This window comes from Pseudopipra pipra, chromosome 3, assembly GCF_036250125.1.
Source record: "Pseudopipra pipra isolate bDixPip1 chromosome 3, bDixPip1.hap1, whole genome shotgun sequence".
Taxonomy (NCBI): Eukaryota; Metazoa; Chordata; class Aves; order Passeriformes; family Pipridae; genus Pseudopipra; species Pseudopipra pipra.
In genome coordinates, this window is record NC_087551.1 from 4920609 (window position 1) to 4945556 (window position 24948).

General features: G+C 39.1%; 1 protein-coding gene and 1 long non-coding RNA gene across 10 annotated transcripts in view; one reads left to right on the forward strand and one right to left on the reverse strand.

Annotated features, from left to right (window-relative positions):
• The window catches only part of PLCB4 (phospholipase C beta 4), a 188216-nt gene that overhangs the window by 160148 nt on the left and 3120 nt on the right, over positions 1-24948 (forward strand). For 6 of the 9 annotated variants that reach the window (XM_064647514.1, XM_064647516.1, XM_064647513.1 and 3 more), the window contains 7 exons: positions 5272-5387; positions 9753-9828; positions 15138-15313; positions 19483-19584; positions 20775-20832; positions 21242-21328; positions 23432-23468. In XM_064647514.1, the coding sequence (XP_064503584.1) occupies positions 5272-5387; positions 9753-9828; positions 15138-15313; positions 19483-19584; positions 20775-20832; positions 21242-21328; positions 23432-23468 (652 nt within the window). The remainder of the gene's footprint in view (positions 1-5271; positions 5388-9752; positions 9829-15137; positions 15314-19482; positions 19585-20774; positions 20833-21241; positions 21329-23431; positions 23469-24948) is intronic. The other 3 variants (XM_064647518.1, XM_064647512.1, XM_064647517.1) reach the window with 1 other exon arrangement.
• On the reverse strand, positions 9839-19086 carry LOC135410781 (uncharacterized). Its single transcript, XR_010428873.1, has 3 exons — positions 17363-19086; positions 11048-11234; positions 9839-10904 (listed from the first exon to the last, which is right to left on the reverse strand). It is a non-coding gene; the product is annotated as an uncharacterized LOC135410781 (long non-coding RNA).

Consider the following 24948-nt stretch of genomic DNA (forward strand, 5'->3'; position numbering starts at 1 on the left):
TTAAGAGTTCTCTGAGCCACAGACTCTAATTGAAAACAGTTGCAGTGCTCACTAGCACAGACAGCTCCTAATTAAATTGTAGGGAAGGACTTAAGGAACAGTAGTTGGACCACCAAGAAAGGCATATGTGTCTTAAATGTACTGAAATATGCTCCAGTGAGAACATTTTCCCTTCAGCAACCCTTTGTGTGTCTCCCTGAGATTCGGTGCCCCTTTGTTTGACCCATATAAGCACCCAGAGCTCACCTTTTTCAGGTAATGATTTTATCAGCTCCCTCTTGCATGGCATATTGACAGGCAGCTCAGAAGGAAAAGGCAGTAATGATGAGAGACGGTGCTGCATCGAAGACAGGCACTGGAGAAGCTGCAAAATGGCCAAAGAGAACTGGAATGTGGAGCTGAAAAATGAAATGCCCTGGTCCTTTTTGTTTGTATCTGTGTTAACCACTTCTTTTGCTTGATACTGTTGGCAATGATGTGCCAATTACATACAGCACTGTCAGAAATATGCTGTATATTAGAAAATCACAGCCAATTTTTTCCTGCTCTTTATCATTAGAAAACATTACTCTTGTTACAGAAGGAGGCATAAAAAGTGAAGAAAATAGCTGAAGTTCTGAATTTTGGCAGTACATGCAAATCCATTTTGGGCTTTTGGAGTAGATTGCTCTCCTTGATAGCAGATTTCGTTGCAAATCTGACACAGAGTAGTTGCCTGGGCATTTTTAATACCAGTCTTTGTGTTTATTTTAATGATTGTTTGGGAGTACAATGTAGTATGGAGAAATTACTTTCAGTAATTGGCATGTTTGTGGGGCTCTTATTATTAAAAACTGTGTAACAAAACTAAATAGTTACATTTCAGAATCCTTACTGACTCTGCAGAGGCAAAATGAGTGACTTTGTGTTGTGTGCAAAGCCCATGCCCAATAAGTGTCTGTCACCCACACTTCTTGACATGAACAGTTTCTAGACCTTCATAGGGTTAATTTGGGGAGGGCTTCTTATTTTTAAACACTAATTTGTCATTTCCTTGTCCAACCTCCATCAGTTTGCTGTAGAAATGGTGCTGTGGTTATGTAGGAAACAGACGTACTCAGTGGTGTCTCTCTGTTACACGTGACCCATGGTAGTGGAAGGATATTTTAGCCAAGACTGTGCTTGCTAATATTAAAAAAAAAAAAAGAGGATCCATCTGTTCAGGCTTGCACTTGCTTCCTCTAATCTGAGGAAGAAATTGCCAGCCACAATCTGAAACTGCTGTGCACTCAGAAGGGCTTTCAGCATTAGCTCAAGCACAGCTATTTGATGTCTGAGCCAGCCTGTGTCCTGCTGGTCTTAAGTACACACTGCAAGTCTGTCCTAACAAGAAAGTGCCTGCCTAGAGCATGCCCTGCTAAAAGGGCAGCTTCTGGAATGTAGAGAGTCTGAGCAGGAAAGTGCAACCAAGTTAGCTCAGAGATGATCTTAGTGCTGTACTCACCACTGTTCTTAATGCATTTCATCAGCTGGGCTGGAGCAGGAGAGCTGTGCAGTTAGTTACCCATGATCAACTGGAGGAACCCTGTGTACTAAGCAGACTGAACTTAAAAGTTCCAGAAATAGGCACACTCTCATTTAACCATAAACATTCCAGAGATCTGGAGGAATAAGTAAACAGATGGTTTACTGCTCGGTGTAGAGAAGCAGTAGCAGCTCCTCTGAAATCCTGGCTGGTGGAGGTTGGTTGCTTGTATGAAAACACATCATTTGTTTTGTCAGGGGATAGAACTGATACAGATACCACATTTCCAGATTAATACAAATTTACCTGGAGCCAAGGCTTTTCAGAGCACAGCACACTCTGTCAGTGTATTTCTTTGATGCTATCTTTCCTTTATTTACCTCCGTTGAGTGTTTCAGCCGTTTTGACTCCAGCAGCTACGATAACATACTCCTAAAATCCCTCTACATATTATCACTAATTGGTTTTTCATCATGGCAGAGCTCCTTAGAGCTGTAATACCCAGTGTACACACACAGAGACACATTGCACACTATGGCTTCTCTTTAGGATGGTTTTGCTATTAATCCATTTTTTTCAAAAGAGGGATGTTTGGGCAGGTGGAGATACAGTCTCCACTGTTTGTTTTTTTCACTTTTGTGTAGGAAAAATAAGACTTCTAGTCTAACTAGGGTAGAGATCATTAGACTAGCAGAAAGGTCACTGTTCTTAGTGACCAAACCCTCTGCTTAGTTTGTGCCCTGGCTATGAAGGAAGAAAGAGTTCAAGGGGGCAGAGTGAATATTCTCCAGGCTGGTTTAGTCTCTAAAAACTAAGTCTGCACATGCTGCTGTTGGGATTGCTGAAGAGCAGATGATTGCTCTTGATCCAAACCTCAGCCCATTTTGAAGCTATCAGCCTGTAGTATTCCTTGTGTTTGGCTTTTGAAAAACAGTGGCAAATTAATGGAATTGTCACCATTAAAAAAACCTCCATGCAAGGAATAACTTCTCTTGAATCTTAGTTCTGGTAACCTGTGCTTTTGGTAATTTTAAAATAATATGTACAGCCACTCCTGCATATTGCAAAAATGCTTTTCTTTAAATAATGCATCCACAAACAAACCTCAGCTGCTTTTGAAGTATTTCCTACCTACATTCCCTGAAGTAATTGTAACCTCCCAGTACGAATATTACTGTGCAGCTGCAGAACAGCTGATATGTCTGAATGATGTCCATTGGTCTATATCTCTTTTTTTATCAAGTTAGATCTTGAGCACTGTTTAGGTAAATGATCTGGGGTGGCATCACAAGCAGATATAAAGCTATAAAGGCGAGGAGATGGACATATAAAAGCATCTCAGTCACTGACTTCATCTGTTAGCAGCCTGCTTTTATGGGCCCCTACTGAATTTCAATATTTTACAGGAGTGCCACATAGTTTCTGTGCTTTTTTGAGCTAGACAGAAAAGGGAGGAGAGTGAGGGATTATTTTGATATATTCTCTAACAGACAGCAACCCAACAGATGATTGTGGTGCACAGTTCCAGGAGTTTCAGACATGACAGGGATAGTCACAAATGCCGCTTAAGGAATTTGATATGGCTCTAGATGGCAACAGAATTGTGTAATTACCACCCAAAAATATAAATCCCATCTCCTGCATCTTCATACTAACACTGAATATAGATGGGGTGTTTGAATTAAAGCCTAGTAAAAAAGAACATTAAAAATATCTCCATTTCAGAGTGCAAAAGCAATAGTACAAGAGTATGGGACTGTAGATTAATAAAGTTCTGCAACATGGACTGTTGATTTGGAAGTAATAGATCCTTCTTTTTATTTCCTCATTCTTGTATTCTGTAATGACAATTCTCTAGACCTCAGTTTTCAGTTGTACATGGATACTCTTGCTGTGATTTGAGTCTTTTTATATCAATTAAATGACTTCTCAGAACCCTGGCAAAACTGTGGCTTTGGTTTGTAATGACATGTAATTTGTGAATATATTTATGTAAAAGGTGTGTGAATTCCAACTGGAAATTCAGCAGACTTGAGGAAATCATGAGACACGTCTCCCATATTAAATGGTGTTTCAGGGTTGAAGGCTCTGTAATTCAGGGAACCTCTGGCAGGGAGTTGACTCCTCATACTCTTTGTGCCTTGCCTGTGGAGGTTGTTAGCAGCCCATCTTCCTCTTCCAGCTCTGTTTATAGTGTGCACAAGCAAATCCATGTTCCGGGAACTGGGTGGGGGGAAGGACCAGGGAAGAAAATGGGGGGATGGATCCAGTTCACATGCAGGAGCTGTGTATGGGCAGTACACAGCAGTAGAGGGGATCTGCAGAAGATTACAGGGGGGTTGTGATAAAGAGAGAAGGCTTAAATGATGGTTGTCCTGAGGGAAAAGCAGGAATTCCAGGTTATGGAGGAGTGTCACCCGAGTGGGCAGATGTCTCACGCTTTGCAGTGTTTGTGCTTAGTCTTTTCAGAGCAAGCATTGTGTAGTTCTGCTCATTTAGGGGAGAGTGGGTGGTTTGAGAGATGTTCTCAGTCGCTTCACCTGTGTCTGGCTGGTGCTGTCAAGTTTATGTCATTCTTATGTTTTTTCCTGCCTGGTTAGTCACTGTAAATACTCCCTGGTGAAGCTGGAATGTTTTAATATTGACGGAGTCTTATTTGTTTCCCTTTAAATCCTCTGTAGAACAGAAAATTCAGTTCCCCACTCTAAATACAAAATTGGGAAGCCGTGTGTGTTCCCCAGGGAAGTGCCTGGCAGATGTTGGAGTGCTGGGGTACAGCCCAGGACTAGATTTTTAAGAGCATCGCAACATTTGCTTTAATGTTTTGGTAAAAGTGAGTGTAAAAGTATTTAATTAGTGTTTTTAGAGGAAGAAGCAGTGATAAGGCAAAGGTGTATAGAAAATAATAACAAAGAGCAGTAGAATAGCAAGCATAGAATAAATGCAAAATGAGCTATAGAACACAATAAAGTCCTGGAAGAGGCCATATTAATTAATGCAGTTCTTTTTGTCATGATTAGATAAAATGTGGAGCAACTGGATATTAATAAAATAACATAAATTAATGAACAGTTATTCCTATTGTAGTGTAAATTCAATATTCAGTGCTTTCTGTGCTAGCTAAATATTTGCATCATTATGAGCAGCTGGTCTGATAAAGGAGAATATGAAGTCAAGTTCAATAATGAAGTGTAAATGTAAGCCCTAAGTGAAGTGTTTTGTTTCTGGTACAGTCTTGTAGTGGAAAGGAACTGTCTATATGCACACCCAAGTGTTTAATATGCTTTAGTGAGTCATCTTTTTATCATAGGAAAAGTTTTTTCCTCCCCTTCCATAACTAACTAGCTATTTGAAATGCAGTGGCCAAGGGGCTGTCACTGTATTCAGTATGAGATACGTAGAGGAAGAGGGGAGTGGGTTGAAATTTGTTCTCCTTTGTGTTCAGAAACTTTGATCTGAGCTTGTAAATCGGATTTTTTGCACTGCATTTAAATGGATATTTATTAAAAAATATTGGTTTTTCCCATCATTATTTTGTTTTAGGGTATACCATATTTTTAAGGTTCACTGCAGGTCATGATTTTTCAAACAAAGAAGAAATGTCGTGGTGCTTATGGTGAAATATCTGGGATGTTTAATGTCAGATGGCTAAACCAGGTTAAATTCCATTGTCAGAGTTATCTGTTGGTACACTGATATTTTTTACACTGCAATAAAATGAAAAATTAAAAATCCAGCAACCTAATTGTTTTCCTACTGTTTTCCAGGAGCACAGCGCTATGCAGAAGTTGCACTGCACCCAAATTGACAAAATAGTGGCCCAATATGATAAAGAAAAGGTATCATACGAGAAAATGTTAGAGAAGGCAATCAAGAAGAAGGGGTAAGATATTATTTTAATTTTTTTTTTTTTTTTAGAATTAAAATAGATGTTATGCTTTTGTGGTCTGGAATAAATAATTCGTAAAAAGGTCATTGGAATGAATGGATTGCAGCTTGAAGCAACATCCTCCCATCCAGCTGAGAAATGAGATGTTTGAAGGCTTTAGCAGCAGGCCATAAATGCTGTACTCTCTTTGCCTTTCTCCAGTCTTCTGCTATCAGAGTTTTAACAGCAAAAGTGAAGGAGTTGCCCCGAAGTTTTCTCTCTGTGGTTTGGTCTGGTCTCACTGCACTCCCCAGGGAACGTCACTCTTGTGTTCAGTGAGGTCCTCAATAGCCCTAATGACCAGAAAGTAGCAAAGATTTGATTTTTTTGGGGGAAAGCTGGCTTCTAAGTCCTGAATGGTTTAGAATAATAGAGTTTTGCTGTGCTGTTGAGTCAAAATATCTTTTTTTTTTTTTTTTTTTTTTTAAATCCTTCAGGTTCTCAGCTAGGATAAATCAGTTCTACTCCTTTGACTTGAGTGAAAAGGTTTTGATTTGCAGTAGCTGATGGCCTGGGATATTATCTGTGTGAATCTCCTACTTGTCTCAGAAAGGTTCCTGGAAGATGCTGGGGGACTTTAATAAAATGTCTAATTCTAATTTGGAATTCAGTAGCAGGACCTGCTGCTGCCTTGCTGCTGTGGTGTAATCTGGCAGCAGTTTTTCCTTTCCACCTTTTGCCCTGTGACTGGCATTTCATGGAGACAGCAGGAATTAATTTAGTTCTATATCCAGCTATCCTAATAGTTAGTCTTAATTTCATATTGTTTTCATCTGGCAACAAACTCACTCACTGAACACTGAACAGAGATGCCTGTTTGGCACTGGATTCTTCCACCAGTGCTTTTTATACAAATTATTTGGAATGGTGGTGGTTTTTTGAGTGTGCAGGTTGTAAACTTGCAACGGAACAGAAATAGAACTGTCAGAAGTAAACATGGTAAGGAGAATTCTCCTCACTAAATTATTGAAAGCTCACAAACTCTTTAAAAAGGTCATGTTGTACTTTTTTGTCCAAGATAGGAGAACTGTAAGCACCCAAATATTTTTAATTCAAGCAGTTTCTTCTGGAAAATTACTACTTCTCCAAAGAGAGAGGGGACAGCTACAGAATGGATTGGTTTAATGTGGCTTTAATTCAACTTCATTCGAAGTAACACAGCAAAAGCTTATTGATTACTTGGATTTATAATTAGAGTCAGGTTATTTACCGCAGTGACAGTGAACTAATCCATAGACATTACGCCATAATTATCGTGGGGGAAGAAAGGCTTCCCTGTGCTCTGGAATTAAAGAATCTCAGTGTTCCTGTTGGACTGAGAAGAAGCCAGTGGCTCTGCCTGTCTTGCCAAAACAGCAAAGGAAGGTGTATCAGAAAGTTAAGGATGGTAGTGGCTGTCTCTGTGCAATAAATAGTAAATAGGAGGCTCTGCATAACAATGCTTTCCAGAGTAACCCCAAATGGGACAAGTACCAACGTAGCTGATAATTTGATTCCCAGTTTGAGATCACTTCATTGGGTACTTGCAGCAGCTTTTCTTAATGTTATAACACTTCTTCCATGGAAACCAAAGCCTTTATGATAGTTTTAAATTGTCAGTGAGTTAAAAAAAAAGTTGGAAATGACCACTCCAGAAGCAGATCCACTACAAAGGCAAATACTGTTCCTTACCATGACTCCATACTTTCCATGGACTCCAGAGCTCTCAGTCATCTGATGGCTCTTTCGGTTTTACAAGAATAACTGTTGGTATCTAATTAACAACCAAATCAAAACCAGTATCAACACAGACCTTCTGTGAAAACACTTTTTAATTCTGTATCCAAATATTTTGGCTTCCTTCAAGGTCTTTGCATATGCAGCCCTGGAAGCCCATTCAGCAAAGTGCTTTTGCACATCCCAGCTGTGCAGTGTACTAAAGGACATGCTTAAAAGTGAACACATTGGTTGGGACTTAAAAATTTTATTGAACTTAAATGACCTGATGAATCCAGAGTCCTGGGTTCAGTGAGTACAGGACCTGCTCCATTTTCTTGGCTGTCATTTTGGAACCTTTGCAAGCAATAAAAGTTGTAAAAGAGCATGTAAAACATGTTTTCAAGGCTTTAATTCTGAAAGTGACAGTTATTTCCTGACAAAAAGGCTTTTGATAGGTGTATAGAGGACTTTCTCTTCTGATCTTGTGCAGGTTTTTTGTGGTCTGTTTCTGCCACATGGTGTGACAAATGTTAACTGCATATTGTTCAGCAAAGTAGAATTTTTTAGTCACATGCTAATTCTCCGACAGATGGACAGGATTTTGCTCCCTGTGCTATTTCTGTCATACAATTCAAATGCTTAAAAATATCAGAGAGGCTTATGGGCATAGGTGTGTTTGTGTTCCCACTCTGAATTGGAGTGAGGGCATGAAGATCCTCCTGATTTACTCAGACTGTCCAGAAATTAAACTGTCTGTGTTTGAGCAGGGATATGTGACCCTGGGCTGCACTGTCCTGGGTCTTTGTTCCCAGCTGTGACTTGATGGTTTAACTGTGGACTCTTCCACTGCAGCTGAAGGCAATTCCCTTATGTCCAGTGTCCAAACTGGCTGGAAGTTGCCTTGAGATATCCTGAAAGCTGTGTTTCCAGAGAAGGGATCAGCTGGTGGTTTTGATGTCTGGGATTCTGAAAGTCTAGTGATTGAACTAATTAGACTGATTTGGGATAACATATGTTTGATTTACTCTTTCACAGTGTATGACAAATCATACATTCCTTACAGCCAGACTGATCATGGCTACCCACATGGATAATCAAATTCCTTCCAGCTGTTGTTTTTCAGGCAGAGGTAACAGTGGTCAGAACCTCTGCTTATTACTTTAGATTACTTTTAAAGTGTCAAAAGAGTGTTATAAATATCTACAGAATTTCCCTTGCTATGGCTAGAAAATAAATGACTAATCCTTCTGGTGGCCCTGGGGAACACAAGACACACCACACTACTATTTTCAGTAAGGGCTGACCTGGTGCTGCTTGATGATAAAATTTTCAGCCATTTTCCCTAAGTTTAGCAGAACTTCAATAAAAAAGTAGGATTTAAAGTTGTTGAGGGTTTCGTAAGTCTCCTTTCTTGGAGCAAACATGTATTAATGTTTCTGCAGTCAAGCAGTGACCGTTCTTATTAGGGCCAGCTGCAGGTGATAAATGAACGTGGCTCCATCCCCTCAGTGGAGTTTGTACCACTTTGCATCAGTGGATAATCTGACACAGAAATATTACAGTGATGTTAAAGTAGACCTCTCTCAATATACTGTATTATTCCAGACAAAATAACAGAGACTTGCACTGTGTGAATTTGTATTCTGTTGTAAAAACCCTTCACTGGAAAAAGATTGTTAATGATGGAGCTTGTCAGCCTTCAAAACCGTATTGACTCTGGTGAGGCAGTAATTGAAATTCCTGTTGTAGATGCAGTGGAATAGTTTTTGTCCTACCCAGTGCACAGCCTGAGTAATTGGGCTTAGTGGAGGCAGTTCTGTGGGTGAGAGGTAGAAGCCATCCATCTCCTAACCCACAGGCACGTCAGGGGAGCTTCAGGATGGCCTTCTCCAGGCTTTTTGCCAGCCTGTTCCTTGGAATCGCACGCTCCTCCTGCGTTAAACAAGTTTTGAAACTGGTATGCAACCCCCTTAACACTTGACCCAAACACAAAGTCTTGTTGCAGGAGTGAGGGATGTCTTCAAGATTCACTGCTTTCCAAGTCATATAAGGTATCCAATGGCTTGGATTCATCCAAGTGGGTTGGTGTGGTCCAGCGCTTTCTTTGCAACCCATTCACTTCTGTTTTCTCACAGAGGGACACCTACATTTTCAGTAGGTGTTCAATTTAGGGTTCCCAGATCGCCCTGTGAGGTAATTAATCAAGTGACTTCTTTTTTCTCTTCCTCAAACGAAATAAAAGTAGCAAAATTATTTTTAAAACAGAGTAAAACCATGGCAAGGCAGTGAATATGCCTGGAAGTTTTCAGGCAGAAACTGCTTTTTCTTGGCAAGATATTTTAAGCCTGGAAAAGGAACCAAGTATCATAAATGGAGATGCCTGACACATCCTCAGCAATAGAATAAATGCAGGGCCAATCCAGAATTAATCATGTGGTGTTTGAATTGAATGATCATTAATCCAACAATATTTTGTAAGTTGTGAATAAATTGCCAGAAGAAATAATTTCATTCCAATACACTGCAGCTCTTCAACTTTGATTAACATTTTAATTAGTAAGAGCTGACTGAATGGGGAGATGTTTAACTTGTGGCACACATTTGCAATTTTCCTTTTTTTAGGGGAAGTAATTGTGTTGAATTGAAGAAAGAAACGGAAATTAAAATTCAGACACTAACATCAGATCACAAATCTAAGGTAAGCAAACAGCCAATTTTAACACATGCAACATCTGAAAGGGAGATTTTGAGACCCAACTGGTAGTTAATTTTCTTGGAAGCATATGAATGATTTTCAGCAATAATAACATGTTGAAAAGAATGGGAGTAATTGAGTGTCTAAAAGTGTTTCTTAAAAGAATTTTTAAAAGCAGCATCAATTTCCTGCTGTTTTGAATTGAAGAAAGTGCCATATTCATTCCTCGTGAAGCAAAACTGGTCATTTGTGTTGGTTTTAGCTAAACAAAGAGAATATGTGTTATATCAACTTTGGATGCTAAATACTTTCCCAAAATATATACATAGAGAAGTGTCTTTTTCGTTTTCCATCGTTGTCGCTGTGGACATTTGCTGGTCTGTCTCTTAGGGGAGGAGGAGCCCAAGTTGCTCTTGAACTAAGTGTCTTCTTATTTCTAGTAATTTTTTTTCCCCCTTGTGTAGTGGCTTTGTTTTCTTCAAGGTGCTGGAGAATGAAGGTGCTCTGGGACTCAACTTCCATTCATTTGGAAAAGCTGTTCTCAAGCTCCTGGCTCACACCAAGCTGCTCAGAGCTGCTTCCTCTGTACTCCTGTGCCACTGCTGTGTTCTCTGACTTCCTATTCCCTTTGGAAGTTTTATCTGTGACTTGCTGACATGCTTTCAAGTTTCTGAAAGATATCCAGACTAGAGGGTGGCAGGGATACCAGAAGGCTCATCCATGTGCAAAAACATCTCCAGGGAGAAGAGCGTGCTGGAGACTGACCCCTGTAAAAGCTGAAACCTGTGAAAAGAATCAGACAAGTATAGAAAATACTAACAAACACAGCCACATCTTTGAGGCTAGAATAAGTTAATGTTCATCTTGTCTTCTTTTAACTTTATTCTTTGGTTTTATTATTCCATGTGGAGAAGATCTTGGTTTTCTAAACAGGGTTGCTTTCTTGTTGCTGCCCTCTCAGCTGAACACGGAGCGAGCCTCCAGGGATAAAACCTAATGTGCTCTCTTATCTCCCCATCTTCTTCCCCCGTGAAAAGTCTAGAACTGTTGCCTTAAATAAAACCAAATTTGTTGGCAACCTAGAAAATACAAAATTCATTTATCTCTTAGTGAAATAAACTCTCTGAGGAGCACTAGCTCCTAATCATCCAGACATAAGATCCAAAACTCACTTGAAGTTATATTATATAGAAAATTCTTTGCTGTGGTCCCTGCCTCTCACCTGTGTCATTCACAGTCTGGAGTTAAGAGGTGTCATTTGTACACAAGGGACATCCAGATCTTCATTAGTCTTCCAAATCCAACAAATGTGACTCATGTTCTCCCTTTCCACAAATATATGCAGTTTCTGAGCTGTTTTCCTTTTAAAATCCTGCTTTCAGACTGGCTCCCTTCAATTTAATCCATATCTGGGGAAAAAAAAGATTGAATTTTGTCCACTCCCCTGTTAGGTTTTAGGATGACATTTTGAAAGGAGACTTAAATGTAAGACTCAAATATAAGACTTGAAATGCCAAGCTTCTGTGTACTGGATAATTCCCAAAGAACTCTTCTGTAAGTCATCTGCCTCTCTGGTTTTCTCTAGTGATTTTCAGTGTCTTGCTCACTGTGGTTCCATCAAAATCATCCGGATTATTTACTGACTTCTTTTGTTTCAGTTTCCTTGTGTGGGCCCTTGAATTATTCCTGGAGATCATTCAAAGGTTTGCAAGCAACAGGTTGGAAAACAGTGCCCAAGACCATTGGGAAATTAACTTTTATCTTAGATGAATGTAGGTGCAATTAAATTAGATTAAATTCTGAGATGCTGACTGCATTACACTGATATACTGGGAGTTTGATTAATTAACAGTTGTTCAGCATTTCACAGCATTTGGCCCACTAATTTTGATATCAGATTGGAACATGATTCAGCTTTAATTACAGCTCATGTCCTCCGGTGCAGCTCTGTACCACAATATGCATGTATACCTTTAACACCAGAGACCTTTTCATCTAACAAAACTCCTCCTGTCATGAGGAAACATCCAGCCCAAGTTTGACATAAAATATTTAAATTAGATCTGAATGTCCCAACGTGTACTTCACACAGGATTAACGTAGCAAATGCAAATTACTCCCCTGCATTAGAAAAGTGGGTCCCAATATCAAGCAGGCAGAGGATGAAAAGGCAAAAAAGGAAAGATTACTTCAAAGATCATTCCTGCTTGAACTTAGTGACTAAACAAACATCTTGCATATATGCTGTGCAAAATAAAGTTCCTTATCAAGATTTTAATTAGTCTCTTGGGCCTGCTGAAGGAACAGATGAAAAGACAGGCTGGCAAACAGAGTCTGTAGAACAGGAAAGAGAGAAGTTAGCTAATGGTTATTTTTTCCTGTCCTTTAGGACAGGCAACACTGCTTTAATAGTGGAAAGCAGTAGAACAAGAGCACATCCCAGTGAAAATAAAATAGTAATTTTAACTATGATGCTAGTAAATTGGAGAAAAGCAGGGAGGTACTCTGAGTTTGCTACATCTGAACTTTGAAGTGTAACACAGATCCGCAGCAAAATTGGATTTCAGATGTTTTAATGGCCGTGAGTTCTAAGTTCTTCTGAATCTGAGTCAAATTTAAAGTCTTCTAACTGGTGTTTGGCACGTCCCTTACATCCTTCTCATCAGGTTATATCTTGCTGTACCTGAAATGAGACTCCTGGCTTGGTGGATATGTAATTTAAAGGAAAGCTTTCTCTCACATCCCTGGACAAAAACTCATAAACAAGTTTTGTTTCTTAGACTACTGCATGCTGATTCTGGAATTAGCAGCACATCACTGGCACATCTGTCCGTGAACAGAGACAGGGGTTTTGTGATTCTTACTTCCTTCTCAGGTTAAATACTGAAGGTACTGTAGTGCTTGCTGTAGTCTCCTTGCAGGGTTCCTCTTTGGGAGTTGGAATCCATGATCCTTATGGACCCTTCCAACTTGAGATATGATTCTTTGGTGTCAGTGTACCTGAGATACAGAATTCCTGCCTTCACACTCCTCTGTAGTTTATAACATTAACCATTTAAAAATAATTATCACTTTACTCATTTGCAACAAGCCCTTGAGTCTTTGTTTCCCTGCATTTACTTGGGCTCTGTAAATACTCTTTGCAGCTAAGTCACTAAAGACTTGCTTTCACCAGGGCTTCCACTATTTATACATCTATTTATTTCACTATTTTATTGTCATGCTTCTTTTTTTTATGCAAAGTTTGTTTTGCATTTTCTCTACAGCATAAGGAGGCTTTAAGTAGAGGAACACACTTTTTTGTTTACTGGAATGCCTGCCTGTCATTTTAGGGTGATGTAAAACTGTGCCTAGAAATCAGAGCTCATATGTTAATATCCCCTGCACTTCCTAATATTTAAATTAATGTGGAACACAATCCTAAGTGGCAGACTGTTTGGGAGAGTCACACAGCAGCAAGCAGTGGAGGAAAACACTTGTCCTGCTCCCTGAGTCATATAATAGTACTTGTCTTTTTTAAATATTAGTGCTTTCAAACATTCTGATTTATACTTTCTGCTTTCTGGGTGGTCCCTCTTCTGCTGTGGTCCCAGTTACACCCAGGACTTTGGATCCATCTACCTGTCCCTTTTTTCCTTCAAGTCATGGATGGAGCTGACTCCATCTGGAAACTTTGCATTGAAAATAAATAAGGAACAAGGTTTCCTAAGAACTTCAGCCATGACCTTTAGCTCTCCTAAGTCCACTCTAGGTCTCCCTTGGTCCTAACCGAAGTGCCTTAGGTGTGTGCCAGAGGAGAGCTGGAGTGTCTGCCCCGCAACCTTTCAAAAACTCCATCTGAAAAATTAGTTTCTCTTCCTTACCAAAATCCAAGCATTTATTTTGACTCATTTTAAAATTGAATCCTCCTGTTTTTCTGGCTCTGAAGGCAGTACTGCCTCATGAACATCTTACTAAAAACACTACTCCCACTGACTGCTCCACATCCTTCATATCATTTCATAGTTGACAGGCTCTGGCTTAGAAGTACATCTACCCACGAGCACAAAAATAAGCATAGCTCATTTTTTTTGGAGGTACACTCACTTGTAAACACCTTGATGATTTAGACCTGTATTAGTCGTACCAACTTCTGCCTCAAAATGCTTTTGTTGTTTTCTAACAGCTGCAGAAAACTCCAGGTTGTTCTCCATCAGCTGCTTCTGCCTCCAGCCCTTCCTGTTTTGCTATGGGACCACTGTTTAGCTGTAGTTAAATGCAAATCTGGTTTTTTGGTGGTGGTGACCCTGATCTGTTCCAAAATTATTTACCTTTTTTTTTCATTAGGGGTCCAGATTTAATAGGCAACGTGAGCTTTATGTAAGAGGGCCTTCAGAGGAGCTGAAATACTGGCATCAGTCTCTCACTTTCTGAGCAATATTGAGGCAATTTTTGATATAAAAGATCAAATTTACTTTGGTAGAAGATGACCTAGATGTTATTAATTACTATAGTAGCAGTTGAAATGATTACCTGAAAATAGATTTATTGGGAAGCATATTTTATATACCATCTATGGAAAAGTAGGATAGCATGTCAAAATACCCAAGGATAATTATTAAAGGATAATAAAACATATCTTTCTATTAGCTGCTTTTCGAAATCATTGAGTGTGATATGTTATTATAATAACAACTCTGGTGATTTAGACTTCTTAATATTGTCTCTTGGGAACATTCCAAAACTTTAATCTCATTATTCTTGTGAGTCTTGGTAGATAAGGAAGAGAAGAAACCTTGTCAGATTCCCTGCTGACTTAATGAATATCAAACAAAGATATGTAGCCCATCTTCAGTTTCAGGTTGTATTAAACACAGGATTTCTCTGTAAACTGACTGTGTGTGTAAAACTGTCTCCACAAAATGAAAGACTGTCTCACTAGGTTTTTCCATTTTTAAGTTCAGAACTTTTAATATATATTTTTTTTCTTGGCAACCAAAAATGTGAAACCATTTTATTATGAACTCAGTGTTAGAGAAGGTTTTAAAATAAGGGTAGTACAGTCAAGAGCTTTTCTATTTAGGGCACTTCAGATAATAGTGTCCTGATAGTAGGGATTAGTTTACATCTGGTTTTATGGTAGGTGGTAGTGTCCTTGGTGGCTTTGCTACCCTGTGAGGCAACTTCATTAGTGTAACTTCATTTTTCACAATTTAGCTGCATTCTTTACAACCTGTTTTATGATTGTCTTTACATCATCTTCAGCAGCAGGAAGAGTTGATCTCCCAGCCTATCTGAGCACCTCTAACAAAGCTGCTGTTGCTTCCCCCCAGGTCAAGGAGATCGTGGCTCAGCACACTAAGGAGTGGTCCGAGATGATCAACACGCACAGCGCCGAAGAGCAAGAGATCCGTGACCTGCACTTGAACCAACAGTGTGAACTACTGAAGAAACTGCTGATTAATGCTCATGAACAACAAACCCAGCAGCTGAAGTTTTCCCATGACAGGTGAGCAGGGCAGTGCTACCTGATGATGTGGTTTGTGTCTGCTTTGGGTTATGGTTTGCTTTTTGTGTTGGCAGCTCTGTACTGCTGTCAGAGATACTGGGCTGAATGCATGGGAGAAGTAAAAGAAGTGATCAGACAAGGTTTAGGGAGGTGAAGGAATGTGCTACTTAGCTGGTTTGGATTATCTGAACTTCATTAAAGGCAGCAGATGCAATGGGAGTTTGCATCGACTTTCCCCTGGAACTCAAATTCAGAGGCTGGAAAATGAGAAGTATCAAATATGGAAATATCCTTTGGAGTTGCTGTCAGTTATGGACTCTTGTTTATAGCACTGGTGATTATATGAAAGATCCATGGAAAGTGAGATCATAAAAACAAGGGGCTGCAGGATAAACTACATTAGACTGATGTCTTATCTTCATACAATGTCACTGGGAATACAGAAGATACTGCATGACACTGCTGCTTTTGTAATTAACCATCCTGCCCATTTGAAATGAAATAAAATTAAATACACATCATATTCACAGTGCTAAAAATGGCAGTAAGCAGAGAATCACTTTTCTATGCTATGATCTATTATCCAAAGCAGCCTGAAAGCATAGGAACATACACACATATATACACATACATATATAGATTTGTATGTAAGTGGCTTCAGCATCTTTCACATGAAAAGCAGGGGGGGGAAGGAACAAAGAAATCACATTTGAAGAAGGAATTGAAATTATTTTTTCAACTCCTGAGTGAAAAAACAGCTTATTTTTGCATCAGAGAGAACACAGGCTGGGACCTGCAAGCTTTCTATCCAACAGAGAATTTTCCCAGCAAAAAGCTGGTAGTGAGCTCATCTTTATGTTAATCTCTGTGTTAACCCATCTATTCAAGGGTCCTGCAAAACATTCCCAGTCAAATATGAAGTCCAAAAATTGTTAAATTATAATACAAATTGATAATTCAAAAGTTATTAGCCAGAGGAAGGTGTAGTCCTTGGTGCTGTGTCTCCAAATCATACATAGCCCAAGAAATCACATCACCTTCTTCGGGGTTTTTTTGAGTCTTTTTTTCTATCCTATTTGCTATTCATCACAATGCTTAAAAGATAATTTTCTAATATATCCCCTGTGGAAGTAAGAGGTTTTTGTTTTCTTTTCCATACATATTTCCATATTCTTTTAACTTTGCTAGAAGCTGTCATTCCAGGCAGCTATTATATATACACTAAGGGAAAGTTTAAATTTTTTAAAGCTTTTTTTCTCTCCTAATTTTAGTCTTAGGGTTTAGAATTCTGTATCTCTATGTTGTTTAAGCAGCCCACTGTCATTTCTTGTACATGATTCTTATATTCTTAGCAGTGGATCTTGTTTTCTTGTAAGAAATCATTTGTGTTCAGTCCATGTATTGCTCTATTTTCAGAGCTACTAAGAACTAGATCTGAAAATCCACATCCTGATAAATTCTTCCTTCAATATTCTTCCTGCTTTATTCATTGCAATTTAGTGTGTTTGGGAATTTATGTGTTAAGTTCTAAATGTGCAGACTGGGGAATTTCCCGTTAAAAACAAATTTAAGACTGTGTCTGAATCTATGAATATTTCAGAAGACTTCACACTAAGTCATTGGTAGACTTTTTAATGCAATATATTGTGTGTAGGAAGACATATGCATTTATCTGTAGAGGTGTATGTAACAGCCAAGAGACAGCTCTGGTATCCATAGGAAAAAAAAGGGTCTCTAAGGGTGATGCAGGAGGTGGACCGTGCTCTCAGCATGATGTTCTCACTGCTTCCCTCTCTGTGAGCTGGGGTAATGAGGTGGATATCACAGCACAGGGCTGGGAGGAGGGATCAATAATCTAAAATGATGTAGTTATCTGCTGTAGGGTAAGATACCTTCCTTCCAAGTGCAGTACAAAAAGCAATTACAGTTTGTGCTTTGAGCTCATTTGAAAACAAAGCAGAAGGCAGCAGACACCACTAAAAACCTGAAGCTTATTGAACTCTGGGGATGCTGTGCCCCCCACCTCCTCAGACTGTTACCTTTACTCACCTGGATGTGGTGATCCTGCAGCATTTCAGAAATTGGGGACATGGAGCTGTTATTCACAAGCATTATGTGCTCCAGATAAAATGACATGAGAGAGAGAGAAAAATTATGTGGTGCCACTTTTTTAATAGAAGAAGAGATTTCTAGTTATTCCAGCAATACTGGTGACATAACATGTTAATGCACATCAAAATACATATAAAATATATAAATACCAAGGATATACACATATATATTAATACATATATATATACACCTAAAGTGTCCCTTTAAAAGACATGTTTGTATAAGTTTCAGAGTTGCAGTCAGTGTGACACAGTGGGAAGTCAGCAGTTAAATCTTGCCATGCCACATTTTTCAGAATCCTTTTTTTTTTTCTTTACCATCCTGGCTTATCTACTTCTTCCAGTTACCTCTGGCTACAGGCATCACCACTGCCCATGAGAGGGAGGGTGTTTTTACTGCTGAACTGAAGACTCAACTTGAAGCCCCACTCCAGGAGGTTGAGCTGACACTGGAACTTTGGCCACTGCAACTTCTTATTTACTTTGAGAAGCACTAATTTAGAATCAAGCAGTGCTTGATTCATCTACATCTACAAGTGCTTCTAGATTATTTTAAAAAGAAGATAAGATTTTTCATTTCCTCTGTTAGTAATATCTTTTATTTCTTGCAAGTGAAAACCCAACAGCCACAGAAAAGACCCCATCAGCAGTGCAGCTCAGAGCTAGATTATACCTGCAGAATAAACAGTTGTGTTGGCTCTTTCAACCATCTCCATGACCAAACCCTCATTTTGCAATCAGCAGTGATGCACAGTAGTCCTCTAATCCTCTTAACTTCTTTCACTCTAAAATTATATCTGATGCAAACAGGCTAAATCAATTTGAACACCTACACTAACTTTTTTCATGTCCTCGAGCACAGTAATAAAAATGAATTATTTCAGTACTCCTCTTATTAAGACAGTGTGCTTGAAAATTAACTCAAATTCTGTATAGAAAATAAAAGCTCTTATTTGGAGAAGGGACTGTTGGAATGAAATGTGCTCTCAACACAACATTTTTTAGAACCCAGTCTAATTTTTGCTGTCATACCACTGCTTATAAACCTGTATCCAGGAAATGTTTCACCTTATGAACTTTTGGAGGTTAAAAAAAAAAAAAGCACCAAACTTCCAAACTTCTTTAATAAAAATTTTAAGCTGTCAAAAATATTAGTCAAAGCTTCCTCATGCTACTTAATGATTAATGTCTTTTAGAGATGAAAGCAAGCTAAAAAAGATTCAGTGACAATATTGCATTAAATTAAGCACTCTGTTCTGTGCCACATTCCTCCTTTTCATGAAAAATATTTAGAATTTTGGATTAATTAGTACAATAATTGTTTAGCTCTCTGCTTAAGATCATGTCCAAAAAAAGAGACTGAGGTCCTACCTGGGCTTCCAGTGTGTCAAGATCTGGAACATGGAAAATTTTCCAGCTCCCAAGCCAAACCACACCACTCAGGACATTACCCTTGGAAGGGGATTGCCATCCTCCTGTTACAGCTCTCTCATTCCACAGGAAAGGCTAAAAGGTTCACTGAGCCAGAAGGAGAAAACCACACACAAATCTGACCGTGGGCTAAACCACTCTTTTCAGGCCCAAAGGGCTCTTTTCAGTCCTAAAGTTAGAAGTCTTAAAAGGAAGTCTGTCAGCTCATACCACAACTAGCAAATATTATTACTGTTGATATTGCTGTTATGTTCTGAGTGCAGGATTTGTAAATTTTTTGACACAGTTCTAGAAGTCAAATTGCTTTTTTTAAGTGACTAATAGTAGCTCATACTAAGACAACTCGTATATTAGGGAGAAAAGAGTGTATTTTATACCCTTTTATAGCATTTGCAGTGTAAAAATGCTTTAAAGTGATCTTTCAGATTTTATTCTCTGGAACAAGTGGAGGTTTCTGGATGCTTGCTCAAACTGTGTAAAGCCTACCCAAAGGAAGGCAGTTTTCATGTGGTTTGTTCTTTCCTCTTCCTTAATTCCTCAAGGGCAAAATTAACCACAGTGTAGAGGAAACCAACCTCCACAACAATTGCATCTTGGGCATTAATGACTATCTTTGGTTTCCCCCAGGGAAAGCAAGGAGATGCGTGCCAACCAGGCCAAAATATCTATGGAGAACAGCAAAGCCATAAGCCAAGACAAATCCATCAAAAATAAAGCTGAAAGAGAGAGGTAAGTATCAGATCTCTCTTCCTGAGGAGAGAATGCTGTCAAATGCTGACAGGGGAACTCATGGATTAATTCTATTAAAACCACGCTTTTATGCATGGAAACAAGGTCTAATGATTCTGCTGAATATATTTTTAGATGACTGCTTTAGAAAAAATAATGATTTTTCTTGTATTTATCCTTTTAATAAATGTAATGCCTTGATCATCTGTGACTGACTAGAGCAGGTCTAATCACAATTACATTGAAACACATCTGTGAGGGGTTTAATGATTGTACTTCAAGTGCATTATCCTCTCTTGCTTTTTAAGTGAAATGAGGGCCTTACTAAAAAGGGAGTGAAAGCAGAGCCTACATGATGTTGTCTCATAAGCCTTCAGGGTTTCCCCTTCACTTTGGGCTTGCCATCTGGCTCAGTCTTTCCTCTTTTACATTCCCTCCTTGGCACTGGGCTATTTTGGTCAATCAGCTTGAACCTGTTCGTGCTGAACTGAGTCCCTGGAGTGTTGCACACTCCCAGCTCATCAGGAGGATGAGTTGTCAGAGCCCGTGGTAACTGTGTGCTTTGTTAATGTCAGACCTCACTAATGACTCCGAGATAAAGCTGTTCCCAGATCTGAAAGCAGGCAAAATGCAGTTCTGGTTTTCAGGCTTTGTCATTAGGCTGATTCACCTCTTTGAACTGTTTTTGTCCTCTTTCATGACAGAAATCTTAGGAAGAGACACTTTGCATTTAGGTATTTTATGTAAATATTAACTATATACTTATCTTTTTGCTTAAATAACAGCTTTAAGAATAACAGCATCAATAAGCTGTAATTTTAGATATGATCATCAGATGATTTTTCCCACTGTTGAGAGATGCAGCACTTTTTATATACCAAAACAAATTGAAGGCAGAGTGCAGCAAGGGATGCACAAGTGAATTAAACTTTCCTTAAAGTTTTGTCTACCACTCTTGAGTGAGGGGAAAAGCAAACTTCATTCACAACAGCCAAGTTTTCAGTCATGCTGTTAATGTAAGTGTAAAGGTGTGTAGCCCTAGGAGTGTACAATTTGCCACTAGTCCCATGTGGTACAGATAATCCAAACCCAAAATATACCTTAAGAGTTTAGGATTCTACTCTGTTGTAGCTTTTGGGTTTGTATTTTTCCAATGAGTCTTCATGGACAACGTTTGCATTTTTTTTTAGGCGAGTCAGAGAACTGAACAGCAGCAACACAAAAAAGTTCCTGGAAGAGAGAAAAAGGGTAACTATAACCTTGACCAAGTCACTGGGCACTATTTCTGGATATTCTTTTTCACTTCTCTGTGTTGGGAATCCAGCTCTAGTAGATTTTGTCTTTGCTTTGTTCCACATAGTGTGTAGCATGGAAGACCTAACATCTATGTAGGATGAATTTATTTCAAATTAACAGAATTACTATTCATTCTTGTGTTTGCTAATTCTATGTATTATATGCAATATGTGTAATATATCTCTATTAATGTATTAATAGCTTTTCTTAAGCTTGGGTGATATAATAGGCCTCCTGTGATGTTTTGTGCCATCTAAATGGGGGGTGACAGTATGTATGTGTGTATGTTTCAAGTAAGTTTTTATTTTACTTGTTAATAACGTGTTACATTCCCCACCCAATTATTTTCTCTCGATTACAGCTGGCAATGAAGCAGTCAAAGGAAATGGATCAGTTGAAAAAAGTTCAACTTGAGCATTTGGAAGTCTTGGAGAAGCAGAATGAGCAGGTATCTTCTTTTAAAGGCTTAAAAGAAAAGCAAGGTAGTGAAAACAGTAACCAGAGTCAGGCTGAGTAAGAATGCTCCTAAATGTAAGTCTTTACCAAAATGGGGACAATGACCTTGTTCACGGTCACTCACCTGCTTGGGGAGTCCAAGTGAAGAGGTGAGGTGATGTAAATATTGATACAGCACCAGATTTGTTTCAGATAAGCACGTGGCAGCTGAACTGCTCAGCCAGAGTCTGTCCTTGCAGCTGTTCAGCCACATTGATGCTCGTTAGCGAGACGTGACAGTCGTACAAGACCCGGCATATCCATTGTAATTACTCCCAAAAAAGTACCTCAAGCAAATCAGTTTCCTTCATTTTGGAACTTAACGTTTCTAGTGCTGACTGGAAAATTCGAGGTGAAACGTGCACAGAGCATCTCTGAACTCTTAAGAGACAGTGAGTTTGGACTGAATTCTAGAGATGTATAGTAGCATGGGGAGTTTTATCTATACTAGTACACCCTTTCCTAATTAAAATACCATATTATTTTCTGCTAGTTTATAAGCTCCCCCTTTTTTTTTTTTTAATTGAAAAACTACTTGGCAAGGAAAGGAAAATCCTAATCTTATTTCTGGTGGAAGCAACACTATGTTCTGAGCAGTTCCCTTGCTGAAAGGTTGAGCCAGAAGAGCTGTAATAAGTGCATGGACTTGCAGTACTGCACTTACAAATGTAAACTGCAAGGGGAATATACCCAGCAGTTCAGTGAGGTGAGAGAGAAGGGGGAGCATTTAATACCCGTTACTTTCAAGGGTTATGTACTTACTACTTTGTTTATTAAATGTTCAGAACTTGAACTCTCTGGAAAACATAACATGAATTAAAGCCATCTTGCAAGGGAAGAGTACATGCAAATCAAGTATTTCCACTGCCAGGAGAGAGTCCTACAGCCCCAAAAGCTGCAGCCTGGGTAACTTCTGGGGGGGTCACAGCATGTAGGATCTCAGGTGGCTACTGCTAGCAAGCCCCAGCCACCAGGGCTCTGTCTTCTGATCACCCCACCTCCCTTCAGAACGACAACCACACGTTCTGTTCCCTCACAGGAACATTCTGTAGAGGCCATCTGAAACATCCAGCGTGAATGGATCTGTCAGTCAGTCTGCTCCTGGGCAATATCAAAAGGCAGGACCCAGGGGAGCCAGGGCCTGGGGGAGGACATTGGGATACAGCAGATCTGTAGCATCACTGTAGAGAGCATGACAGTTGATAAAAAAATGGTGGGCTTGATCCAGACGTGGGTGTAATCAGTTGTTTCTTTCCATTGGCTTCAGAGAGCTTTGGATACATTTTTTAAAAGCATAAGGACAAGAGAGAATGATTCTAGTTGTGCCTTTAACCATAATGTGATAACCACGTTGTGTATAAGGGAGGGAGGCAGGTGGGAATAGGTGTGAATCATTAAAGGAGTCACCTCTTTGAGCAGTTAGATACTTCCCTCACCTGGGGTTACAGCTTCTGCTGCTGAGTGATGGTCCAGCCTACATGGGCTTGCTCATACGCCATTTCGGGGCAGGGACAGAGTCAGCTTAAATCATCAGTGATTAAATGGAGTAAACTCATCCACAGGCTGGTTATCACTTCTGTGTGGGCATGTGGTGGCCTCTGCCACAGGGGGAGTCCTCAACGGCTTTTTAACTCACTCTGATTTGATCCATCACCATATATATTTTTGCACATGCTGTTTTAACCGTTTCCTTTTAGCCCCCAAAAGTGCATCAGTGCAAAACCCCAGCTGGTTCTGGTTCATTGTGATACACATTGATGTGTGAAAGCTAGTTGGATCCAGATAAAGGTGGTATTTGTTTAATGATCATTTCAAAGCTTTTTTTTTTTCCCCTGATCAAAACAAGGCAAGAAAATTTTCATACAAATATACAATGTAGAAAAATAGAATTATGGGTGGAAACAGCCTTCAATATAAACTGTTGTGAATTTAAATTTGTTTTGTTTTGTGTATGTTTTTCTTGCATTAATTTCTCAATCTCACTTCAGTTTTCATTCATTTAATTTGCTTCTTGTTGTATTACTCAATTTTGACATTATTATTTTTGTACAAACAGCTTTTGAAATCCTGTCATGCAGTCTCTCAAACACAAGGTAGGATGGACGTATAATAAGCAAACTATTATTTCAGTGTGCTTTCCTTCTAAATTAAATCATTATCATTGGAGCCCTCCTTGTAAATGCAACCATTGGGAAGTGCCATTGACATAGTGGACACAGTGTTAATCTTGTTTGCACACAGATATTTGAGCCTGACACAATATTAACAGTATTTTGTGCTTTAGCATCTCAAATTCAGATGCATATGAACAGGGATGTGCAGAGGAAATATTCAGAGATTAACTTGTACATTAGCTGCTGTTACTGAAAGATCTGCTTAGAGTTCTGAACTGTGTGAGAGTGTCTGTTGATCTAAGAAAACTATTTTAGTGTTAACATATGTATGATTACCTGCTAATGCTGATAGTCAGACAAAGGGTACCCACATATATTAGCATAGTAATAAAAATAAGTAATTCCACACTAAGAATAGCAAAATATAAAATAGATGGCTAGAAATAGCTTCCTAGTGCCTAAGGAAGAGAGGCTTCCAGCACTTTAAAATTCACTTCAAATTCCAACATGTTACAAGGTTTGGCAATTCCAGTTGTGATGTGGCTGTGCTGCTGTGGCTCCCTAAGTAATCCTTACTCACAAGAAATCTCTGTTAACCCCTGTCTTACCAAGAGAAAGAGCTGCACTGGGCTTGAACATCCCATGGTTACAGTACTGCCTCCTCTGAATTACTCTCTTGAACTGATAACATCTTGCACCACTGACAGCACCCACTTCAGCAACATCTATTTGTAGACACATAATGATGAACAAAAGCATTCATTAGGCTAGGAAAAAATTATTTTTATTCTTTAAAGTGGAGTCCACTGGCTGTTCCTCACTTCCTGGGCTCACTATGGGTTCAGTGCTGCCTTCCAGAAGGCTCATCTTCCAGTGTTGTGCCCGAGTGTTCGGGTCAGAATGCACTGTCTGAACCAGGCTCAGACTGGCAAAACCAGGCACCCTGGTCCTGTGCTATATGCTAATGTGTTCTTTGAAGCCAGGTTCTCTCTGCAACAATTCTGTACACAATACATTGGCAGAATATATTTATAGGATGCTGTGTGCCAGTAGTTAAGTCACAAGCCTAAAACGTGAAATGTGTGAGTCACTGAGAAACAACCACAAGGTTTCGTTTCATCTGGAGTTTCATTTCACACACAGGCAAAATCCAGCCAACATTTCAGAAGAGGTTGTCCATATTGATTTATTTGTTATGTTTCCATATTTTCATGTTAAAATTATTTCTTCATTACTTTCAAACTTTTAAGTCATTTAAATGGAGAGCGTTGATTAATTTTTAATCATATTTATGACAGTTGCTTTGCTATTATCATAATTACTTTTTTCCCTAAGATGATGATGATGATGATGATGATTAAGAAAGGACAGGGCTAGATTTTTCAAGAAGGCAGGTATGTCACATCTGCATAAATCCACATTTACCTTGCAAAAGGAATAGTGGTGCATCTCATTACTT